Source organism: Eurypyga helias, unplaced genomic scaffold, assembly GCF_000690775.1.
Source record: "Eurypyga helias isolate BGI_N326 unplaced genomic scaffold, ASM69077v1 scaffold23886, whole genome shotgun sequence".
Taxonomy (NCBI): Eukaryota; Metazoa; Chordata; class Aves; order Eurypygiformes; family Eurypygidae; genus Eurypyga; species Eurypyga helias.
The window spans coordinates 8525-34390 of NW_010258856.1; the positions used below are offsets into that span (position 1 = coordinate 8525).

Sequence of the window (25866 nt, forward strand, 5' to 3'; positions counted from 1 at the left end):
ATGTGTACAGAATGCATATCTATAACATGAATGTGTACGCTAAAACTTTTATGACTGATATGGTGATCACGGTGGTGCTTACTGCTCAAGTCATAAATCTGTTCTTCATCTAGAATTCTTGTTAGAACTGGATTTTAAATAAGTAATAGGTTTTTAAATACGTGGTTCCCTTCACTTAATGGGTGAATCCTCACTTTCAGATATTTCAGGGTGAGTTGAATGCTTTAAGTTCATGGATGACCATGATCAATGAAGCAGTGAACCACCCAAGGGTAATGTTAAGGGAGATTAATGTCTGAGGAAGATTGATGGCCGAAATATCGGTTAAAGCCTCAGGTTAAAACTAAACATATGAGAAGTGTAGTGTGTCTTATTAAAGCCATAAAGCAAATGTTTAGGTTGACTACAATGTGGAACAAATCCCCTTTAACAGACTACTTCTGGGTAATGGATATTAATATTAGTCTAGGCTGTTTCATCCTGGTATCTCATTTCTATTTCTTCTGCTTAGATTTTGTAGGTAGGCATTTTTTTGTGCTTGTCTAGATTAGGTAGACATAGAGTCCTTCAGAAGACAAATATGCAATTTCTTCATGAGGTTTGCAGCTCTGGCTTCCAGAGTGCTGGGATTGCAGCACTTCAGGATGCATGTGTTCCAGATTAATTTCTTTTTTTGAAGAACTGTTCTAATCTAGGTAGTAAACTAGAGGGCCTTATAGATGTATTATTTAATCCCTTATCTGCCTCAGTTTTGGGGGGCAATCCATTGATTCAATTGAGGGAGGTTTCTTTTCAGGTCAGAAATCAGGATTTTTTTGCCTTTCACAGAAGATGTGCACTTTCATCTTTTTAAGAAGCTGAATAGTCTGTTACACTGAGCCTTCTCTCAATCCGAACTCTGGTGATTGCTTTATTCATTCTCAGCTTGCTGGCGTAGAGAAAGTTCCCTTTAGTAATATTTGTGAAGTTACATATATTTTTTTTCTTGCAAAAATAAATTTTTGGATGTAAGTCAAGGTTGTGTATGAAAGGAGGGTGTCTTTAGAAACCTTGATGGGTAAACTTACCTGATTTACAATGGGGAAACCCAAAAGTATTTCAGTATAATGGGAAAATGTGAGAGAAGGAATCCTTTAGACTTTGAAGGACAGAAATAGAGCAGTTGGAGAGAACTGTTCAGAGAACTAGTGTAGTTGCAAGTGAAATTAGGGACTTAATTTAAGAAAATAAGAATCTCAAGCCAAAACACAAGTACTTTTATTAATTGTTTTATAAATATGAAATTGCGTTTTAGTATGTTCTCACAAGGACATTGAGCTTATATAAACAGTTTGGGCTTCTTTCTCCCTCAGTGACTGTTGAACCTTGATGACCAGTTCTGACAAGATTATAGTAAGGGCAGCAATTTCCAAGACCGATAAGTTGCTATACGTTCGTGACTATCAGCAGGCTAAGGAATAAATCCCAAACCTATTTCCCAGCTAAGACAGGGAAACCCTCTGCTGCTGCTGCCCTTTCCATTTGTCAGCAGCTGAACAGACATCAAGATTTGTGCATTGGCTGGCCTGTTGGCAAGCATGTAGTTGAAAATTAATTAGCGTGGGGGTTGCGGTATAGTAGCATAGCGCGTGCCAACTCTTGCCTCGGGAGTGTTTCAGTAGAAGGCTTCAAGAGAACAGAGGTTACTGTGGTGGGTACTGATGGGCAAATAGCGGAGAAATTCTTGGGAAACCATGCCTTCTTGGGTTTTATTGCTCGCAGAACTTACTTCTGATGCAGAAAAGAATTCTGGATTCGCAGAAGTGCTTAATTCTGTTTTCCGTAAACTTAATTCTTCATTTGTGCTTATCCATGGGTGTACTTTTCTTGCAGTGGTGTGATGAAAGATTCAACTTCCAAGCTACGTTTTTACAGTGCTTGGCAAAACATGTGCCAAATATTTACTCAGCTGAAATGGACCCCTTGCTGGAGAAACAAGAAGAAATGGTCCAGGCAGCAATATTATACCCCCTGGAATGTTATTTGTTTGGGGAAGACCCAGATGTATTTCTGGAGAAACTACAACAGAGTGGAACCTCCCAGCTCTGTGGGAAGGTGTTCAAAGGAGGGGAGACAACATACTCTTGCAGGTAAGAATAAAGGTATGTTGTGAATGTTCCCATGTGAAATAATGCAGGAAAGTGGTTTAATATAATTAGTCATGCTGCTAACTAGTTATTGCTTGTGTCACAGTAGGTCTTTGCTTAACTGACAGTGGCATTTGCTTCATGTTTTAAACCACTTTAGAGTGAGAAAAACTGCATGTGAAAAGCAGGCTCTGGTAGAGAAATGGGGAAGGAAATGAAAAGCACAGTAAAGGTACTAAAAGCCATTGGTTAAAAAGATTGGATGATAGGGTATGCGTATGGGACCTATAAATGAATTGAGAGAGAACAGGCATAAAAGCCTGTGCCCTGTATAGAACTCACCCTTTCAAAGTCTGCAACAGAACCCAGTATTTCTGAGCGTCATCAGTCCTTTGCTTAAGCAATAGCTGTGTGGCCAGTGGTCATTTGTTCACCTTCTTTCTCATCCTGGAGAAATCCAGGATGAGAAATTTTTCTTATCCATTAAAGATGGCACCCCACTGAGTTGATGTATTTTATTAATTCATACTAGTACAAGTATATTGATATGAATAATAATATATTAATATTAAAAAGCCAGAGGTCCTTGTGATCGATGTAAAGATTGCAACTGTGCTGGCAATTTGTTAGTATTAATGGAATGCTATTGTCCTAGTTTGTTGTAGTTTTCAGTTTAAGAGCCCAGAAAATTTCATCAGAAATACCAAAGAACATTATTAGGGATGAAGAATATTATGGCTAAAAAAGTCTAGCTCTTAGAATTTAGGAATTTGAAAAATAAAAGCTCTCTGTAAAGTATGTTTGTGCATTACACTGTAAGGTTTTAATCAATCACTTACAGCTTTTTCTAGGAATAAGTGTTGTGAACAAAAGGAGAATGGTCTTTAAAGAATTCTTTATGTGTTTGCTAGAAAGTATATGGAGAATGCAGCACTGGATGGTATGAAGGGAAGGGATGGTTAAGGCAGTTTAGTGCTGTTGTAGCAGGAATAATCTTGTGCCTACCCCTGTGAGTTCTTCCCATGATAGCAGGCAAAATGACAAAAGTCTATTTTTCAGTGGTGGTCTCTTTCTTATTTTTTGCCCTTGTCTTGCAAAAATGTGCAGAAATATGCAAAATACTGTACTTAGTACTGCAGCTGAAGCTAAATATATGTTTGCCTTAGGCTTCTAAAATGCTAAAAATAACAGATATTCTGAAATATTGAAATATAAATATCTTGAATTGGGCATTCAAATCTAGCAGGTACTTCTGGCTTATTGTTTCTTTTAACTCACCTTGCAGTAGATTTACTACTTCATTAACATTAATTTATTATAATAACTTATTGTTACGATGATTATCATTTAAAGGTTTGAAAGAAAATTAATTCTGCATTCCAAATTACCATACTATTTTAGTTGTATTACAAGAGGCTTGAACTAGATGTTTAACAATGGCATAAACCAAAAAACTTGATATGTTGTCATTAAACACCTGTCATCCACATTCTGCATAGAATGAAACAGCATTTAAAGACCTTGTTTTAGGGGAAAAAAGGCAATATAAAAAAGCATATATGTATGTGAAGCATAGAAAAAAATGGAATTAGATTGCCCATGAGTGTAATTATGGATTTTCAGATATTTTAGTGCATGACTGAAACTGTTGAAAGTAAATTTCACAGTATATATTCCTTGGCTCATTTCATAAAGGAATTCTCTTTAGATTTTAACTACTAACTGTTTAAAAAGTTAAGAGATAACAGCCTAGCAGAAGTGTAGCAAAATTTCATTAGGAAACTGGCTACAGTTGTTGAAAACAATAATAAAGGTTACTTCAGTGTCATCATGGTTTTTAATAGCTGCTTGTTCTTAGCCAAATCAGAAATAGGTTAACAACAAGTTTTGACAGTGGAAATCAGGCATGTTTCTGATACAGTCTGATGTAACAGGTTTGAATACATGGGTCAAGTGGTACAAGGCTGGCTTTCATCTTCCTTCTGTGATGTGGAGTAGTTGGTGTTTTTATAATTTGAATCTCTTGTTAATCCTGATTTTTCAGAGCAATGTTTTCTTTTGTGCATGAAAATTTCGTGTGTGTGTTAGAAGGTTTGCCAGTTACTATTTTTGTTGCAGAGACTGTGCAGTTGATCCAACTTGTGTACTCTGCATGGACTGCTTCCAGAATAGCATTCACAAGAACCACCGGTACAAGGTAGAAAAATCTTGTGTTAAGAAGTTGTACTTGTAGCTTTAGAGAAGATTTTAAAATGGGGATATAATAAATTACATATAAACCATTACTGATGTTTATTTAAAAAAAAATGTAAAATATGGTTTTAGCAATTAGTTAATTATCTTTCTCATGTTTCCAACTATGTAAAGTCTCTTTGAAGAACAGTAACTTTCCGATTCAAGAGCCCAAGGCACTACGGAAGTGTATGTCAGATCAAAAATCTGTGACTGAAAATGGCAGTCCTGTCCTGAGTCCCAGTCAGTACTGTTTAGAAATTTAGAATGAGTGTGTGTAGACAGAGCCATTACTCCAGTACTTACGTCGCTGATGGCAGTCTCTACATTTCCACTCTGTTGCTCTGTTAGATTGTCATAGTCTACTTTGCACTTGGGGCACAATGATAAAGTTAAAACAAATGTTAAGCATAATTTTTTTAATTGAGGAGATTGTTCTAGAACTGGACCATCTCTTCCTGATATCCTTTTGGTTCTCTTTGAGCCAAATCTGTTATTTTTGAGAGATTCCCGAGCTTTTAATTAAAGAAGGATCTTTTAACTAATTCTTAGCTAACTCAGTGCCTAAACTGTCACCTACTGTTTCCTTCCCAGGCCCTCTTTTTCGCTTCTCCTCTTCACTGAGGATTCTGTAATTTCAGCAGCCTTGGAAGCAGAAATGGAAAACAATATCTTAAATGCAAATTTTTTTTCTAGCTGGCCCAACTCTGGAAGAGACAAGAAAATGTTCAGAAACTTTATATAGTCAACTTAATTATCTTTCGTGATCAAAAAGTGGGTTAGATTTTTTTTTTATTTTCAGTTACTCGTTGTATTCACTGACATGACTCCGGTTTGTGATACTTGTCTTACTTGTATTATCAGTTGGTCATAAATCCCCTTCAAGTGGGTACATCTCAATGAGAGGCAGTTTGGAAGAAGGTCCTAACGATCTCACATTAACTGGGACTAAATCAGAGTGTTCTGCCCCTCTGTATAGGTCTATGTATACTGATCTGAGAATGTGTTATAGGTACCGATTCAAAGATCTACAGAACTAAGTAGATAATGCAAATATGACTGCCATATACACCCACATGCACACGCACACCGTTTACATAGATGCAAGATGAAACCCAGGCAAAATAGACAGTAATGATTACAGAGCAGTTTTGATCTACAGCTAAACTGAGAAGCCGTTGTCCTTCCCCTGTTTTTCAGTAACTCCTTCGGGCAAAACATCAGCCATGGAAGTAGGTAGTCAGATGGGAGCAGATTTGCTGCATTTCCATTTTAAAGATACAATCTAAAAGATACAGATTATGCTCTTTAGAGATTCGTAGGATAATTTAGGTTGGAAGGGACCTAAGGAGGTCACCTAGTTCAACCCCCTGCTCGAAGCATGTCTAATTAGATCAGGCTATTTTAAAACGTTTCGAGTAAATAACACATTTTTAATGTCTTTTTAGTGGGTCACTTAGTGTTTTTATAATTATTTTAGGATTGGGGATTTGGAGAGTACTAAGGATACAATTATTTTTGCCTGCATTTTGTCTATTTGCCAAAATGAAGGGTCAGAATTTGCGCTTTTCTGAAAGTGTCATGCGAAGTTAAAGTTGCAGGAATGTATTTGGATGCTGATTGTGTGGACATACTACTGCACGTCTGTTTAATATACATATATTCTTGTTGAGATTATTCAGGCTTCACCAAGTAACTTTTAAAGAAAGCATTAAGCACCTTTTCTATAAACACACTTTCCCCACCGCCCCACCCCTAAGTCTCCTTTTATGTAAAACAATAAAAATGTGTTGTGGCAAGTCCATTGGTTTATGCAGGGACTCTTGTGTTTTCTAAGCAGGTATTTATCCTTGTGTTTGAACTAAATAATGCACATTGCTATTTTTCTCTTGCTTTTTATTTGCATATTTCATGGCTGAAATACATGGGGTTTTTTTTGCAGATGCACAGCTCCACTGGAGGCGGATTTTGTGACTGTGGGGATGCAGAGGCATGGAAGGCTGGACCGATGTGTACTAAACATGAGCCTGGAGCATCAGGTTCTGCAAAAGAAGTAAGGAACTGAAGGAGTAAATATTGCGTTAAAAAACCCCAACAACTTCTACAATATACATGCTTTCATATACAGGAATAATTAATGTAGCAGGTCCAGTTGAGCTGAATCAGGATTTCCTTGGTCAGGGTGTTTGTTGGGGTCAAACATATATATGGGACATCCTTTGTCTCCAAAGGTAAAAGCAATGGAATGGTCCCATTTACCTGCCCTGTGCATTTGTCTTCTCAAAAGACATTTCCGAGAAGGCATTTCTTGTCTCAGAAGACATTTCTGTCCTTGATTCAGAATGAAAGTTGTGGTTTCTTGCTTTTTTCTTTGCTGTGTGTATTCCTCAGTTCTTACTTAAAAATAATTGTTTCCTAGTGGTTAGTAAATGTTTAGATATAGTACTTGATGTAAATAGTATTTGCTCTTTTCCACATTACTGCATTACTGAACAAGTTGGTTTTGGTCAGTTATTTCCAGTGTGTGATCTATCACTATGACTAAAATAAGTCTCTATGCTTTAAAGCTAACTTTGTATGCTAGGATGTCTCATGCTTATTGCACCTCATAAAGCAGCATAGTAACTGAAAATACAAGTAGTTCTTGAAGAGATTATAGGCAAATCAGTTGCTTTGGGTAAAAATGTTTGTTTTTTTCCCTGAGTCCTATATTCTGAGTTAATCAGGACAAAAGACCTTACCATTCATTCATCATTGCAGAGATGTCCCTAATTCCTCCTGGTTTTGTTGCAAAAGTACTGTTTTTTTATGATCTGGCAAAAAATCAAATGGAAAGGGAATAAAGAGCACTGGGCTTACAGAAAAATAAGACACTTGATAATCCTTAAAAAACTCCATGAATTCTAATGGATTTCAGAGATAAAAATAGTTGAAGCTCCAAGAAGGGGTCATCTGATTACTACTTGGAGCTTGTCACTGATGTTCACCTGCTTCTGCTTCTGTGAGGTCTGTTCTGCTGTGCAGTACTTATTCCTGAGTACTGAGCCATCTGATACACATATTACTTACAAAAACCTGTAGTGAGAAGACCCAAATTGTTTTCTCAGTGTTAGAATGTCTGCAAATAGCTACAGTATGGTTAATTTTACTGCTGTCACCGTTACTACATATGTGTTTAATACCTTTCCCAGCATGTTCTATGGGAGTTTCCAGAGCAAGAAACTTGCACAGTTCCTCTTTGGGAAGGCTCCTTTCCTTGTGTTCTGAAGGAAAATAGTTGTTGTTTGGTGGTGTGTTTGTGGTTTTTTTTTCTTTTTTCTCCCTTCTTTTGCAGTGCTAGATTCCTGGCACTATTGATAGACATATGGAAAGGTAGACAACTCCTGTGTCTACCAGCTTCAAAGCTGCCTTTGGATATGCTTAGTATGAGATTGCTGATCGCTGAGAGTTCCTTATCATGTCACAACGAGAATTTAGCAATGGACAAAGTCTTCAGGTCTCGGTTGACAATTAAGTGTTCTTCCACTTGGAAATTCAGTGTTTCCACCCAAAGCATCCCTATTGTTCCTAGATAAGTGATACTATTTATGCCTCAAGTGACCACTTTGTCTTACAGATGATAAGTAGCATGCATGATAAGTAGCATGCATGATGGATTTCAGCTGTGATGGCTTGCAAAAAAATCCCACAGGTAGTAGCTCAGTGAATATGGACCTGTGAGGCACATTAAGAGCTTTAACAAATAGAATCTATTTTGTCTAGAATCAATCTCCCAGCTTTAAAATTTAGGTCTCTGCCTAACAGTTGTTGCAGCACTTTACTTTTGAGAATAATAGTATTTTTTTGTTCCAAAAACTCTGAGCTGAGTCTCTAAAACAGTTTATGAAATGTTTACTTTCTGCTGGGGAACCTGTTCCTCTGCAAGGTATAATAGATTTTGATCTCACGGATCTGGTATTTGCATATATGACAGCATATTCGGTTTTTATCTCCCTTTCCCTTAGAACAGCTTTTTCATAACAATAAAATAATCAAAAACCCGAAAGTTAGGAAAAACACCAACACCTTTATCAGTTTACCAAAAGGCTGTTTCACTCTTGTTAAAGCCACTTGGTCCAAATTTTGCAGGCTTTTTTTCAAAACCATATTCAAACAAAGCTTATGAGGAAACTGCACACATTCAGAGTCCGCAGCATTTTATTTCTGTTGGGATAAAGAGAAGATGCTCAGAATATTCTTCAGACCATTTTTATCCAATGGGGATAAGGTTAAAGGATAGATCATATAATTAATGATAGCTAACACAGTATCTCTTGGTTTTAGACTTCATTAAGAATTGTGATCATACCTGGGTGGATAAGGAAACCAGGAACCATGAACCCCCCATGCCTCTTTGAGTAATATTTCTCTTCCAAGCTCTGATAAAGTCTGTGGTTGGTTTGCAGTGCATTTGTTTGATCATCACATTTGTCATGGAATTGTGCAAGTCCAAAGCTGTGCTGGCAAACAGACCAGAACGTACTCCTACACTGAGTGCTACCTGATAGTTGTGAATGATTGAAAGCACATAATTAGACTATTATTTAAAGAAGTGGTTACTAAGTTCTTTGTTGTCAATAATACGTAGTTATTATGCAGTCAGTATATGTAGACTCTCTAGAAAAAGAGCAGAAATAAAACCACTATAATCATGAAACGCATCAGTATATTAATATATACGAGATGTAACTATTTGATGGATTACATTGCGTGACCATCTTTATTAATAAAAGGCTTATTCAACAGGGATTTCTTTTTTTTTTTATGATGAAGAGGCTCATGGATGTTTGGATTACCTCATAGTTTGTTCTCTGTTTAGAGAATCAAGGACAGTTTATAGTGTAGAGATTTTCCCAGTGTATAGTGCTTATTAAAAGAATTGAGTTCCAAAGGGCATTTGGAACAGACATCTTGTATATTTCTTTTCCAACATGTTTTCTGATAGTATAGAAGTTTGTCATATGCTTGTCAAACAAAAAGCGCTCTTCTGGATGATCCTGATGAGTATTCCTCTGATTACTCTAAGTGCAGAGGGCATATCTGGGGTGTTTATGTATTTCCTCTGGTCAGGTAGGAGTGAATAAGAAGAGGGATACATTTGCAGTATGCTTGTCTGCTATGCAGAACGTAGTAAAAATGGGCTTAGGAACCGGCTGCTATTTTTAAAACGTAGATTAAGTTTAGAGTTTGATCTACAGAATGACCCCTTTTAAAAACAAGCCCTTAGTAGAGGACAGGTTTCAATTTACAACATTAAAGACAAGCACCAGAATTTTAGCATTTCTGAGATAATACAAGGTGAGAATTGCAAAATAGAGTATTCATACAAAAATACTAATTAAACCTTAGTTAAAAAGTGAAACTTTTAACAGTATTTACAAAACTTGTTGGTATATATGTAAGATGGGGCTCAAAAAACCCAATCCTTTGTTTTAGAATACCCACTCCAGGCTTTTAGAATAATTTGTTCCCTACTGGTTCCAAATTAATGTCTTCACTGTGCTAGAAATATCAACACCTTCTTGCCTAAATGTATCCTTAAAACCAGATAACTTTTTAAGAATTTGTGTCTGAGAGAAGGTAAAAATACTTCCCAGGCACATTTGTTTTTTTAAAAAAAAATTTGGTAGTTAGTTATTTTTAAATTTTGATATCTGAACATACCTTGTTCATCCTTCCACAATTTTGTTTTTTTGAAGCTTTATCTGAAGCTTAAATAATTACACATTTTTGGGCATAGTACTGTGGCAGTTTTCTTTTTACCCTTTCAATTTTAATTTCGTTTTACAATGACTTCTGTTAATGTGGATAGCATTGGAGGTATCGTTGCATCACTGAACTTTTTTCTATTTATATGGGTGTAATCCCCCATTTTTAGTAGTATATAAATCCTTTGATGTGGTTTCCTTGGATTTCTTCTGCAGACTGAAGGGCAGCAGCATGTTTTACTGCAAGGTTCTTGTTTGGAGTATCTCTGTGCCCAGCTCTGCATTGTCCTCCAGCTCTGTCATTTTTGGTGAACATACGTTAATGCCTAAAAAGCCAAATTAAGAAATACTGGGGGGAAAAAAAATATTTGCAACTCAGTACAATGAGATTATTTTTACACTACAATTTTTGTTTTCATTCTGCTCCAAATTTCATAATATCTTTGTCAGTCTGGGAGAAAAAATAATTAACCCAGACACTTAAGTTCTTAATTACCCAAGATCTACCATAAGCTTATCCAAAATTAAGTATGTGTAAACAGTGATATTTATAGACCATGATTTCATTGGCAGATATTTTGGATTGTATGACTCCAAATTATTCTTCTAATGCTTGTCAGGTCAGAAAACTGTTGTTCAGAGCTTTGGAAGCAATTGGTCATGTTAACATTTTTCCATCTCTTTGACTACGTTTTTAGCTGTTTCATCATATGGACACAACATTATTTTACTTTTTTGTTTGTTTTTTTAAAGAAATCTGCTTCGTAAGTGGATAAATGTGACTATTGTTGGTTTAGGAACTTTTCAAAACCATGATTCTTGGCTATATTAAACACATCTCTCTCTCTCTATTCTTTTATATTTATGTCAGGTTGTGTATTGCGGAGAGGAGTGCCCTTAGTACTTCGGGATTAAAAGTCATATGTGGAAAGCTTTATTCTTGGAGAACATATTTGTTTCTCATGTTTTCTCACCCTGGCGAACACATGCATATTCAGATTTTGTAGACAGTTTGGGTGATCCTAAAATTACAGGAAACTGTGTGTAAATACTCTATAGAAATTATCAGGCTCTGTTACTGTGTTGTATTTGTATATGAAATTACTGGATTTAGTTTTGTTAACATTAAAACCAATGTTATATACCATTTGTATATGCCTATGCTGAAAGGAAGTTGGTGTGTGGAAATGGTCATGGGGACCTTTGGGTTGTAATCCTCTTTTCACACAGCGTCGTTGCAACGTATCTGTGCCTTGTACCTGAATATTGATTGCTTCGTTGGCAAGTGCAGGTTTGGTAATGATTTTCTTGGCTAATAACATTAATTTCTCTCACACTTAAATGTGTATGGAAAGGATTAATAATGTTATATGATGTTAGAGAGTTTGCTAATGAGCTCATATTATATGGGTGGATGGAAAAAATGTAAGTTCATAGGGATATTTTGAATGATTTTTAGGTCTGGGATGGTATCACTGAAAAGAGCAGGATTAAATTTCCTTAGATGATTCTGTTCAAGGAGTGTCGTAAATGTTTGACAGCATACCCACGCAGAAGAGCAAGTGGTTCAGGGGAAGAATTTTGGTCTGGGCTGCAAACTTTTAATAGCTTCAGGTGTACAGAATGCTGTTAACCAGCTTTTATAAAGTTAAGTTTAAAACCACTGAAGTTTCTTAAGACATTTGGTGAGGCCTCTTGTAGTCTATTCCTAGTTTAAAAACTGGATGTGCAAAAAATGGGAGGTGAAACTGTTGGAATACTTCTGAGAGCCTTTAGGATGAAATAATTTGAAAAGAAGAAATTAGGTGAGATGAATTGCTTGAAAGTCATGAAAAGGCTAGTGTCCTGAAACAAATATAGTAAGAAGGTATACTGCCAACCCCTTTCCCATTTTAAAAATTTCTTATTAATGTTCTGTCTTACAGAATTCTGAATGTCAGTTGAACGAAGAAATTATGGAGCACTCTAGGAGGGTGTTTCCCTCTGTGATAAAGTACATTGTAGATATGCTTATATGGGAAGAAGAGAAGGAACTGCCTCCAGAGCTCACAATTAGGTAGGGCGTATTTCCAACTTTGTCTTCAAGGTGTTAGAAACTTTTTGCCTGTGATATTCTTGCATTCATGCAAACATTGCTGCCAAACCCATGTAAAGGGCACTGTAGCATTTTTGACCTTCAGTTATATGGAGTAAAGCTTTTGACGCTTCATGGAAAAAAGTCTTGACTGCTCCATCAAAATGGAAAGAGGCTGTGGTGTGTCATGTAAAAAAGACAAATAGGATCATAAAACAGCAGGGAGAGGAAATAATAATGGAATAATCAAATAACTTAAAAACTCTTTTGTATTTCGTATGTGGTTTCTGTGACTTTTTCTGGTACAGATGGTGGGACTGTCTTTGACAAGGAGAACATGCTTGATTTTTCTTGTATTTCACAATTCAGTCAAACCATCAAGTCAGCTGTTGCTTGTATTGGATAGGACACTATATACAACTTTATTTTTATCTGTATGATGTTATGTTGGCTTTTCTCCAGTAGAGAGAAGGTAGACAGCTACTACTGTGTCCTTTTCAATGATGAACATCATTCTTACGATCATGTCATCTATAGCCTACAAAGGGCACTTGGCTGCGAACTCGGTGAAGCCCAGTTGCATACTACTGCCATAGATAAAGAGGTTAGTGCATTCTGGATATGGGAGAAAGTAACTTTTTAATCATTGCTACGTGCTACTATAGTCTCTTGATCATAGGACCTTTGTTTCTGGGATGCTGGAGCTTGAGGATGGAGAAAGGCGTGTTGCAGAGTCACCGTCAATCAACACTAGCTTCAAGAACATTTTTAAACTGTATTAATTTTTCTCCTTGGGACAAAACCCCAGTTTTGTGAGAAAGGAAAGAGCTGCTTTATCTGAACTTCCTCCTTCCATGTTTGGCATATTTTCTTTACTTTTTTCTCAGCTGAGATTAATGTTTGATTTCAATGGTATTTGAAAAATATGCCAGTCAGCAGTATGCATATTCAGTTATATTTAACCAGTATACCTTACATTTTGGAAGGGTTAGTGCTCGTCTGGCTCTGACTTCATGAGAAAATCTTAAAACTTCAAATTAAGCAAATGAAATCAGGAAGAACCCATGAAGGAATGTGGGTGAACCTAACAATTTAAGTACTACATTTTTCAAACTACTGTCCCATATAAAGACCTTACACTAGTAATGTAATTTCCCCCTCACCCCCCCACTAGGGGATAGGTGAAGCATGATCAGTGTTTGAATTATCTTAATTGCAACCATCTTTTTACCTCACAAATGTACAAAACTTAACGTGTTTGCACACAGAACAACTTTGTCTATAGCTGTGTATGTATTTGTTGTATATTTACTTACAAAACATCTCACTAATGTTAGAATACTTTTTAATCTGTAAAAACTGTGTTTTCTTTTTGTGTTTCTGTTTTCTGAGGTAACTTCATTACAAGTCTTGTTCTGCAGTTGCAGGTTTTGTTCGATATGTATATACATGCATGGTTATAGAGTAAGATTTAAAGGCGTCCATTATGAAGGTTCCTTTTGATTGAAACCTGAATTTTAGATCAAGAGTTGATCAGACTTTTCGTTTTTACAAAGCACCTGCTACAGTACAGGATTAGGTTGTATTGTTTTATTTATAACAGTTCCACAGCAACAGCTACTTGCTCTCCTGTGTGAAATTCTGCTGTGTAGAGAACTTGTTTTGGAAGCCCATACCTATGATTTCCGTTGAGTGGGATTTGAGGCCTAAGCTGGGCCTGTTCTTGGCCTTATTGAAATACCTATCAAACCCAGGCTTATAATATACCCTGCTATTTCATATACAGAAGTAAGAAATAGTAGGTAAGATTGTAGAAAAGCAGTTCAGGATGAGTGTGCTTTGCTCTAGGAAGAAGGTTGATGTGGTTTGTATTTGAAGCATTCTGCAGAAATCCTTCTCATTTGTTTCAATTTGTATGTGAATTTTTGTTGTCTAATAATGTTAAGATACCCAGACTTTACTTTGTTGTTCTGTTGCTAACTTAATTAAAATAGCTTTCTTCTAAAGATAATTATGTTAATTACGATTTGCTTCTAGATATCTGAAAGCACCATGAGTGATGATCATCTCTGTTTTTCTTCTACATATAGAAAGCATAGTAAGGCTCAGGCTTGTGACATTTTGATTGAGTTTTATATTGGTCTCATGCTCAATATTTTCTTTAAACAGGGTCGTAGAGCGGTTAAGGCAGGGCATTATGCTTCTTGTCAAGAAGCAAAAGAAGAAATCAAGGTAACTTCTGAAAATGTTTTTCTCATTTAAAACAAACCAACAGTTCAACCTCATCATTATTAATGAAGGCTTATTTGTCTGCTGGACAGTCTTTAACTTAGTACTTTCCATGCATTTGTAACCTGTCTGTGAACTCTTTGAAACTGATTTTACCCCACCATATGTGGTATAAATAAATACCTACAGAAATAAAATGTCAAACCAGTTTCTTTTTTTGTTAGGGTTTGCCATTAACATGTGCTTGGGAGAAGTAATGGATGGTGAAGACAAATATGAAAATTCATGTTTTCTTTGTTTTACATCTACTTATATTTCCCTGACTCCTAGAGACATTCTGAAAACGTGTCTCAACGACCACTTCATGTGGAAGTTCTGCATGCTGATGTTATGGCTCACCAGAAGTTTGCCTTGCGCCTTGGTTCTTGGCTGAAAAAACTCATGAGCTATTCAAGTAAGCGTAACTGATTTTTGTTATGATCATGCCATGTCAGTGTTTGAATGACTAATTTCTCAAAAAATATCTTCAGCAGTGTTATATATGATATTCCCTTATTAAAATAGGTTCACATTCCTCCTAATAAGTTAACAAGTAATACGGTATTATGGGTGCATGGTTATGAATAGTGGTACTTTTCTGTTCCTTCTTGCTAAAATAAATGTCTCTCTCTGCTTGAACTCTTTCAGTTCCTCTAGAAGTTTTATTATACTCAGTTTCAGCATCACATGCCCTATTTCAGTGACTTCTTTGCTTAAAAGCTGCTCTCTTCAGTGCTGGTGGAAAGCTGCAGAACACCTGCATCACTGAAAGCATACATCCTCTGCTTGAATTAATTCCTACTTCAGATTTGATAGTTGTGATTAATTAGACAGTGTCAGTAAAATAAACAAAAAAGAAGTCTTAATTTAAAAATCTGTTCAGTAGTGGCAAGTCTATTTTAAGCCTTTAAGCATTGTTCTGATGTTTGATGCTCATGGTTTTAAAGACGACTTCTGAATCAATCTGGTTTTGATTTCTGTTACTGGGTTTTGTCATACCTGTGTTTTGCCAAACTAAAGCCGTTATAAACTTCCTTTTCACCGTACAGATACGCATAGATTAAGCCCTACACACTGCTTTTCCTCCTCCTGGATAACGGAAATCTGTTGGACTGCTTTAGCCTCCTTTCTAAGCTTGGACAATAAAGTGAATTTTTTACCTTTTGTTCTGAACACTTGCTTTCCAGTTTTTCCATTGAACTATATATATCAGAATTCTACCTTTTTATAATTCTTTAGAATACTTTACAAATTTTATCTTTCTTTTTTTTTGACTTTGCATATATTTCACTGATGGTATTTTCTTGTTGGTCTGTGTTCCTTAGTTCTTTTAATCAGTACAAGTTTTTGACTAGGGCATGGTTTATTTCAAGGTTTCTAGTGAAAGTTGGGTTTTTATCCACCTGTTTCTTCCTAGATAATTTTTCTTATTATTTTCAAATTTATGAGATTACTATTTAAAACACCAGCTGACAGCTAATTATTCAGCTGTTGACTCTGAGTATAGACAAGTTGGTGTCAGTACCCTAGCAAATCCCCAGAATTTTAGGTTTTTAAGCATTGCTGGTTTAGTTGATGAGAGAAGCTAAAACTGAAAAGGGGTCTCCCATGTTAGGTGTAGCATTTTGGGTTAGGAAATTGTTAGAGGTTAACTGATACTTTAATATGTTTCATGAGAGTCTTCAAGCACAAAGATTGAAGTCTAACATTCCCACCCTTGTTCTTCTGGATTATATATGTAGGCACTTTAAGAACCTGATGTTCTGTACTCAGCTGGAACTTCTTGGTGATCTGGCGATTCCTGTTCTTTTCCTGGTTTTGCTTCAAGTGGTGGAACCACGAATCAAGAAACATTTCAATACTATTTATTTACAGGTTGTCAAGAACTTCATTCATGACACTCCACTTTTCCTTTTGAAATCAGTTATGTAAGAACTCATTTCTTAATGTTAGTAATCCGTGGGTTACTCTGACATGTTGATCCCCACAACTGCTTCGGCAAGTACTGTTCACTAATAGGTGGAAGAAAATACAGTATTCTGAAATTGTACAAAAGTGACTTGGAGGGACCAGTTTAGACTTGCCTAGCTTATGGATTTCTGTACTGACTTAGTGAAATATTCTTATGGATATGCCTTGCAGAGCTGTCTAATTGCTCTGCATTTTAGAACGCTCTTCTGCATCACTGGATTTATAAAATAAAGTAGGTAAGAGTAATAGGAAGAAATTAGTAAGGGGAGAGTATGTGGGAGGATCTTCACTGAGAAGAGCCATCGTTAAGAATCATTCATACCTGAGTGCCTTCTTTTTTTTCTTTTGTTTCAAGAACAGAATTCTCTAATTCTCATTTTGTTGATTCATATAATTGAATTATCAAAGCATTCTTTTACTGATGAATAGTCTTATCCCTATAGGTGACTTTCGTCAGATCTTTTGTCAGATATGTCTCAAAGAAGAAGCTGGATCTGAAAAGCCGTGCTTCATAAGCAAGTTGATGCTATGGGATGCAAAACTTCATAAAGGTTTGTGTACCCATGCTGCTATAAACCAAAGAGGCAAATTAATTTTTCTTGTGTGTAACAATGTGTAAAAATAAACAAGTGCTATGCAGGTGAAGTTATATTTCTTTATATGTTTTATGTTACATTTTTTGATACAGCCTTCATTTTTATGTCTGAGAATTGATATTTTGGGTATGTATTTGCCTCCTAAGTTTTGCCTGCTTTATGTATTTTGAAGGATCTTTTCACAGATGTAGCTTGACTGTGAGTGATTTGATGCTTACCCTGTGTTTTGGATACATACTGGTAAATGTTAAAAATAGGGGGAAAAAAATTGTTAATATACTTTACAACCATTTCAAGGACTTTGGTGATTTTAAAATATAGTTTAATAATTTGTTCCTCTTTTCCACAAAAATGTTGCATCATACTACAGTAAGGTGATGTGCATTGTATTGGCTCTTCCCAGGGGCAAGGAAGGTTCTTCATGAACTTATCTTCAGTAGTTTCTTCATGGAAATGGAATACAAAAAACTTTTTGCTGTGGAATTTGTGAAGGTAAATGGTTATTTGTTTTTTATGCTATGAATTTTTATTGGCTTTGCAAAATTTCCCCCAAACCTTCAACAGGCAGAGCTTCAACAGCTAGCTCAGCCTTTATGGAGTGTATTACTTCCAATGTCATTGGTTTGTTCCTTATAATCATATAGGTATGTGTGCCCGTTTTGAATGCAGTATTGTTAGTATTCCATGTACCTTTTGGAATAGAAGAGAGACCATTTTCAGTTGTAGTTCTTCCTTTTAAAAATGAGGTACAAGAGTTAAGAGGTACACAAAACATAAGACCAAGTGTGTTTTGGTTTAGGGTGAGACTTTTTAATCCTGAAAAAGCGACTGACACTTAATGGATTTCTCTGGACTGAAACAAAGCAAGCAAAGATTGTTACCTGTTGTGCACATCTTTTATAGACAGCTGTTGAATGACTATCCATGCAGCTCACTGCAGGAGGAAGACTTGTTTTATTATAAGTTAATGTCTTTACTAATACTTTTTTTCCCAGGTGTTGTATTTCTTTTCTTGAGGAAGATTTGGTTGTAGGAGAAAGATTATTTTGGCTTCAGTCTGTCAGAACAGTAAAATTACTGCTTACCTTCAGTATTAAGGCAGTAGGGGCACATATTTAATTGCTTGGATGCATTAAGGACGTTGTGCCTTTTTTGTCATTTGAACTGCTACTAGAAAGGAAGAAGGACTTGGAGATGTAATTCTTGCAAATAAAAAAGTAAACATTTTTAATTAACAATTGTTTTATTTACTTCATTCCCCCAATGTTCTCTCTTCCTAGTATTACAAGGCATTGCAAAAAGAATACATCAGTGACGATCATGACAGGGTTCTCTCAGTGACAGCACTCTCAGTTCAGATGTTCACCGTACCTACTCTGGTATGTACAGCCTATCTCTGCTGGAAAAGTAAAATAAATTTGAGAGTTGCTAGCAGCACCACCTTTCCTGACTCCTCTACTTGGCAAAGTCTTTATGCATTGCTGAGTTGAAAATAAATTATTTGAGATTTGTTAAGGCCCACATGAAAGCAGGAGCTTGAGTTCCTGTGAAAATTCATTACAGAAGATAGAGGGAATGCAAATAATTAGAAGGTTTAGGCAGCATTGTTCTCTGCATTAACTCTCTGTGTTCATTTGCTGTTCACTTTTACCCTCTCAAGTAGCTTTAAAAACTTGGAGGGGAGGAGGTAAAAACATCGTTAAATGTCTTTGTGTGCGTATCAGATATGTTAAATCCTGGGGGCGTTAAAAAGTATACCTGTAAGTTTTAAATTCTGTGTTTCTTGCTTGCAATACTAATGTAAAAGTCATTTTCTGTGTGATCTTTCTAGCAAAAATAGCACGTCTGCTACACTGAAGCTGTCAGAGTGAATAAACCTGCTAAGTTGATGGAAACTGTGTTCATACATAATAAATACCATGGGAGTTTTTGTAGCTTGGACTCTTTACAAATGCTTAAAATAATTGCTAATCAAAAAGGCTGGGTTCAAAGGAAGGATTATTTTGACAGTTCTCTTCAACAAAAATTGGAAGAAAAAATTTAAATTTCGTTCTTGCAGGCCCGGCATCTTATTGAAGAGCAAAATGTAATCACCACCATTACAGAGACACTCCTAGAAGTGCTTCCAGAGTACCTAGACAAAAATGACAAGTTCAGCTTCCAGGGTTACAGTCAGGACAAACTGAACCGGGTATATGCAGTAATATATGACCTCAGGTGAGTGCAAAGCTGACAAGCCTGAGCGATTCTTAGGAAATGAGCAGTGGGATAAAGTGTTTCAACTCAGGAATCTGATGATAAAACTACTTTAAAAACAAACCCCAAACCAAACCACTCAAAAAAACACACAGGAAACTTTGTTTTCTTTTTCAGTGCAAACTTAAAATTCTCAAATACCAAGTTAATATTCCATAAAGACTATTTCCACTGATTTCAGTCCGTATAGCAATTGCATTAATAAATGAAATAGATGTACTGTAAAACAGTATGGAAGATTTGCCCTTCTAGTCATTATCATTCTGGGAAGGCTTTGTAATCCTAATCTTCGTAGCATTTGCCACTCTTACAGGTCCCAGATTACACTAATAAACTGAATAATGTAAAAGCAAACCACACCAAATACCCTGGAATTAAAGAATATGTCCATTTCAATTGGTGGAGTTGCACCAAGAAACTGAGAGGGTGACTGACACTGGTCATTGGTGGATGGTGGAAATTTTAAGAGGAGCTTGAGATGGGGAGGGTGATATGATGATGCAGTTGATTATTTTAATACGAAGAAGACTAAATACAAGCATAAGCAGAAGAGAAATCCAAGCAAAAGATGATAATATTTTCTTTGGGGGCAGGTATGTCTTAGTCAGCAAGCCTACGTTATGGACAGACCGTCTGAGGGAGCGGTTTTTAGAAGGATTTGTTTCTTTCCTCAGGATTCTAACGTGCATGCAGGTACAACACATTTAAACAGTTTCTTTCTAATATGCTCGTACAAAGATATTACAGCACTTCTGCTTGCTCATTGTCGTGGTTAGGCCCAGCCAGCAGCTAAGCACCACACAGCCACTCGCTCACTCCTCTCCCTTGTGGGATGGGGAGAAGAAAATATAACAAAAACGCCACAAAACCCAAATACACTAATCTTTTTGTCCATAGAAATATTGTGTATATAAGTATACCATTAAGCTGGTAAATTCTTCAGTCCCAGTCTTGGGTGGGAAAAAAAGTCATGTTTACTTTATAGAAGTAATATTTATCAATTTTAGCTACATGTAGCTGAACAACCTATATTTTACCATTTGCTTATGGGATCATGGGTTGTTTTAAGCCTGCGATCGCTGATATAGCTTGAGTATTTTGTGGCGTCTCCATTCAGGGAATGGAGGAGATAAAAAGACAGATTGGTCAGCACATTGAAGTGGACCCTGACTGGGAAGCAGCTATTGCTATACAGATGCAGCTCAAGAACATTCTTCTCATGTTCCAGGAGTGGTGCGCCTGTGACGTAAGTATATTAACTGTCTGGGGTTCTTACATGTGTGCCTTTTGTGAATATTCCTGAGAGTTTTTTAAATAGCAGCTTTAAAGAAAAAAAAAAACCAAACCCTCACCATTGTTCAATACAGATCTTGACAAGGAGTCTGAAAGAATTAATCTGTGGTATGACACGGAGGAGGGATCTCTGAAGAATATGGTCCTCTACCTGACAGAGTATCATGAAGAGAAAATACTTCTCATAAAGATTTTGAGAATTAGTTCATGGCATCACTGTCGAGATTTAAGGCTTTGAAGCCCGTAGTGTTGATTTTTAATTGCAAAAGTGGACTGCAGAAACTTAGCATTAATTATGTAATTGCACTGTAAATAGTCTTAATCAGTGCTGGAGCTCATCCCTGTGCTGGGGGAAGGGAGGAAGTTGTAAAATTTGTTAACTTAAAGATATTTTAAAGTGTATTTTCTTTATTCAGTAGGGAGAGAAAGGAAGACTACAGCAATTCAGGAGCTTCTTGATCCCATTTGGGGTGCAAACTGTACAAAATGTTAAAATATTGCAGCTTAAACAAGCATGTAGATTTTCGAACATTTGACAGAGCAGCTTTTTTGAACAGAAGCGTATTCTCAGTTAGCTTTAGTGGATGCTCCACTGCTCCAGTCCAGTACTTTTCAGTATTAAGAAGCAGAGTAGTAATTATATTGTGGAGTTTTAGTAAATTGTTTCTGCCTTCGGAAAACGCAAGTGAGGAATTTTAGTGTGTACGTATGATTTTTAAAAATATTATGCTATGCATTTATTTTAAAATCTAGGAAGAGCTGTTGCTCAGGGCCTACAGAGAATGTCATAAAGCTGTGATGAGGTGCAGCATAAACAGCCGCTCACGGGAAAAGACAGTGTTTCACTTGTGTGGCCATACTCTGGAGAGCAGACCTTACAGAGTATCTGCAGATCCTGTCAGCATACATTTACCACTGTCTAGGACCCTTGCTGGTAGGTGTTGTGGTTTGTTTTGATTGCTATTTGAATTACATTTGTCATCCATCGCTCTGTTTATTTTAGAAAGCATTTAGATTAGGTGCTTCATAGATCAGTCACTCTCTGACATTCTGACATTCTCATGATGAGGCAACTCTGTTCCCCAGATGCCCCGCTAAGGGGAAGTTTTCCTCAAAAAACTCACATCTGCCATAGAGATTGGAGGACAGTTTTTATACAGGAGAGAGAGAAAGTCAGGCAAGAAGGAAACTTCATGTTTTAATGACATCTTCAGTTTTCTTTGGACTGTTTGAATTTGTGTCATTCTGTTTCTACCCGTTTTGCCTAAATGAGTGTTGATTATTACTTTATCTTGAATTTATTTTCCAGCCACATATATCTTAATACTGTTAAAATGCTCCTCCTAAAAGACATATGCTTGCAGCATTCCAGGACAGGTCTCCTGTCAGAATACAAAGGACCACAACAGTGGGTGACTGCCACTTTCTCTAGATTACAAATGAAATCATATGCTATTATTAAGCTGTAGATTCTTTATCACATCATTTGATACCAAGATCCTATCTAAGCCTTGTAGTCTTGAAATTCTATTACTGCCATGATTTAAATGTGAAATTAAGAATGTTGCTAATATTGTTTAGCATATAAATGGTTTTAATGAATTCATTTAATGAATCAATTTATTAATGAAATAATGGATTGTAAGACTGGTAAGAACTGTTGTGATAATGTAATCTTCTGTCTTTAAAAAAAAAAAAAGGCAACAGGTCTTTCCTAAATAAGCTTTGATGTTTTTTCCTGTAATTCTCTGAGTTGTAGATGATTTAGGTAACAGTTAGAATGGGTTGGAGGCGAAACTTTACTGATTTTGATTTATTTTCTAATGTTTTCCTATTTATTTTATAGGTCTTCATGTACGATTAAGCAAGACTGGAGCCATCTCAAGATTGCACGAGTTTGTTTCTCCTGTAAGATTTTACTACTCCCCTCACCCAGTGCTTCTTGTGTCTTGGAGTGTGGGAAGGAAAAAGCCTTGTTATATCCTATAAATTTAGGACAAACATGCTGTTTTACAGTTGTTGTGTCTTCTTCATTAGGACTTGCACTTTTCAAATCACTGACAGACTTCCTCTTGCTTGATGCTTTTTTTTTTTTAAATCACAGGAGGAATTTAAAGTGGAGCTGCTAGTAGAATACCCTTTGCGATGTCTTGTCTTGGTTGCTCAGGTTTCTGCGGAGATGTGGAGAAGGAATGGCCTCTCCCTGATAAGCCAGGTACTCCCTACAATATTCAGTAGTGAGTTGGTCCTAAGAGTGTGTGCACGTATTGCTTGGTAATGCTTCCGGTGGGGATTTCATCCAGTGTAGAAAGAGGCCATGGGAGTCAATCCTACACTAAATAGAAAGGTTGCTAGGTGGGAATTTAGATGAAGCTGGAAGCAAAACCAATTCATCAGTGTCTTGCCTCCCCATATTAGACAAGTATGTTAATCTCTTACTACTGTTTCTGACTCTGTGAAATGATGTTAGTGTTACTGTCACCTACTGTTAACTACTTTCAGATCTGACAAAGAAATCACTGCGTAAGTTCTGTTAGTACTGTTGCTTATAAAATATTAGAAGAAACTCTTGGTTTATGGTAATCATTATGTGCCAGAGTTAAACTATTTTAATCTCCTACTAAAATTTTGAGTGCCATATAACTGGCCATAACAAACATTTTAGAATATTGGAGGGCTTTTTTGTTGCAAGAGTAAAGGTAAAAGAAAGAGTCAATCCTTAAGTACTTGTATTTTGCCTGAATGGCTTGCCCCCCTCCCCCTCCCCTTTTTTTTTTCCTTTGATGGCAGAAGTTTTCTGGTTTTACATTTCACAGGACCCTTTGGTGAAATCAAAGTAAATATCAATAGCCCTCCATAGAATTGTCTTTCTGAGAACTGGAGGAGGAGGAGGAGGTTGTTTTGACTTTAATCAGTGGCAGCTGTTAGAATTCCGTTGCCTTAGAAGGGGGTGTGAAGAAGTACAGCATAGAATTTCTCTGGATAGGTGAAAAAACCATTTTTTCAGTTCCATCAAAGTACATACTTGTTTTGAAAGAAATACAGGCTTTCCCTTACTCAATAAAAATGCTGTACAGTTAAAAAAGCCTCCAGCATTAACTGATGTGCATTTGATAGTGCATTACTTTACCTTACTTCTCTACTTAATTTTTGTTTTCCTTATTCTCAGGTATTTTACTATCAGGACGTTAAATGCAGAGAAGAGATGTATGATAAAGACATCATCATGCTCCAGGTATGATGTTCTGAATCATTGCTTGCTTGACTCATAAAAATTTTCATGGAATCTCTTTTAATTTTAATTAAATTTGTATGATTTAAAAGAAGATCTTGGTAAAAGAGTTTTTTTCATAATTAATGAAGAACTGCAATAGAAACTGATGTTCAAATCAGTTTTGGTTTTGGACAGGTAGGTGCATCTCTTATGGACCCAAATCAGTTCCTTCTGCTGATACTGCAGAGATACGAGCTTGCTGATGCTTTCAAAAAGATCAAGCCCACCAAAGATCCGGTAAGTGGCAAGTGTGTCTGGAGATTAATTTGTTTGCTTTGAGGTTATGGAACATTAATAAGAAAACCTAGCTACTGTTGAGGACTGGCTTTTAGTGTGGTCACAAAAAGACAGTTTACACAGGACCTAGTGGTTAGATAAATGAGTTTGTATTAGAATGTGTAGAGGTTTACTCAAAATTAATAAACAGGTTTTGCTGTCTTTGAACTTTATTTCATAAGGCATCTACCAAAATCCATGTGAATTACTTTTCTATAAAATTTATGTCTTTTAAGCCATATTATGTGTTCTTAGTTTGACTGGAAGTTCCTTGGATGTTGCACTAGTTCTTGAAGCTTGAACTTTTATATAACCCTTCATTTAGGATACATTTTTAGCTGTTGTTCCTTTTCTGGCATACGTGAATCTCGCTCTTCAGTTACAGGATAGTATCTTCTCTACAAGCACAGGCCCTTTTTGTTTCTGGCTTGTCAGAATTTAAGTTTTCTTCTTAAAGTGCAGTGCTTAGCGAAGCAGTGTATTGGAAGGCTGAGCTCGGTGTCATTTGACAGATTTTCCTGCCTGTGTGTGGTGGTGTGTGTGGTTTGGGTTTTTTTTTTTTAACTGTTTTCTCTGATTCTTGCAGGATTTAATCAAACAATGTAACATGTTAATAGAAGAGATGCTACAGATTCTAATTTATGTTGTGGGTAAGTTTCATTTCTCTCTGTGTAATGGATTGTTACAGTCTGCAAAACAGGCTCGATGACTTTCGTTAACATAGATGGCATGACGAGGATACTGGAGAATGCCTGATTTAAATAGATGGTTCAGTGACACAAATATTCATCAACTGGAAGCAGTAGGGGTTGCACAGGGAAAGAAGCTGTTAGATAAGTTCATAACTGACTATTAAAGTAAAATATGAAGAAAAACTCGATCTCAGCCCATTTTAAGAAGCAAGGCTAACATTTTTCCTCTCAGGCATTTGGGATAGGTTGCTGGTGAATGCAAACTTAGACTATGAAATACTCCAGCAATAGCATCACCTCTGTGCAAAATTCGAAATTGCTTTATAACTGTCATATTTGCCATTCTACTCCTTTTGGTTCACTCTGGCAGGGGAAAGATATGTGCCTGGAGTGAGTAACGTGACAAAAGAAGATGTTATCATGAGGGAAATCATCCATCTGTTATGTATTGAACCAATGGCTCACAGTGCAATTACCAAGTCCTTGCCTGAAAATGTGAGTCCTGGTTTATTTACCTTTTCCTTAATTTACTTTTTCTTGGTTTATGTCTCTTTATTCGTTAGTTTCCATATCTTTATATGGAAGCATTTTATTTCTGATATAAAGCTCAAATGTTGGTTTCAGGATTACAAAATAGCATGACAAAGGGGCTTAGCCACTTCACTGATGTGAAGGTAAATGTCATGGATTCAAGTATGGTCTAATCTGAAAAGACTTGTAATTTTGGATGAAGAGGTGGAATTTTTTGGAATATTCAGCTGTAGTTCTCCTAGATTCAAAAAGAAAAGTTTTAAAATTATTTTCTCTTGGCCCTGTGGGACCATGCAGCTGGATTCCATTCTGCTCTGTGTACCATCAGTAAATTTAACCCTGTAATTTTGGTAACTTAAACCTCTGCAGATCCATTGGAAGTCAAGTATTGTACAGGTCTATTCAAAAGCACAGGTTTCCCTGCTACTCTATTCCAACTGTTGAAAATTCAAGCAAAAGGGAGGGATATGGATTAGATTTTATAGCCTGTGCAAATTTTCGGGGCTGGCAGTTGTCGTGGTTTAACTCCG

General features: G+C 36.4%; 1 protein-coding gene across 1 annotated transcript; it reads left to right on the forward strand.

The window, feature by feature from the left end:
* Nucleotides 1-1953: 1953 nt before the first annotated feature.
* On the forward strand, nucleotides 1954-25300 carry LOC104511771 (E3 ubiquitin-protein ligase UBR1-like; the record flags this gene model as incomplete). The annotated part of the gene is made up of 20 exons (XM_010154512.1): nucleotides 1954-2129; nucleotides 4245-4323; nucleotides 6301-6411; nucleotides 12031-12161; nucleotides 12642-12783; nucleotides 14349-14411; nucleotides 14739-14862; nucleotides 16862-16969; nucleotides 17418-17506; nucleotides 18295-18393; nucleotides 19074-19231; nucleotides 19864-19963; nucleotides 20388-20516; nucleotides 21317-21497; nucleotides 22410-22471; nucleotides 22668-22778; nucleotides 23733-23798; nucleotides 23973-24074; nucleotides 24700-24763; nucleotides 25176-25300. Coding segments are annotated over exons 1-20 (2220 nt in total), but the record flags the coding sequence as incomplete, so codon positions are not given.
* Nucleotides 25301-25866: the final 566 nt, after the last annotated feature.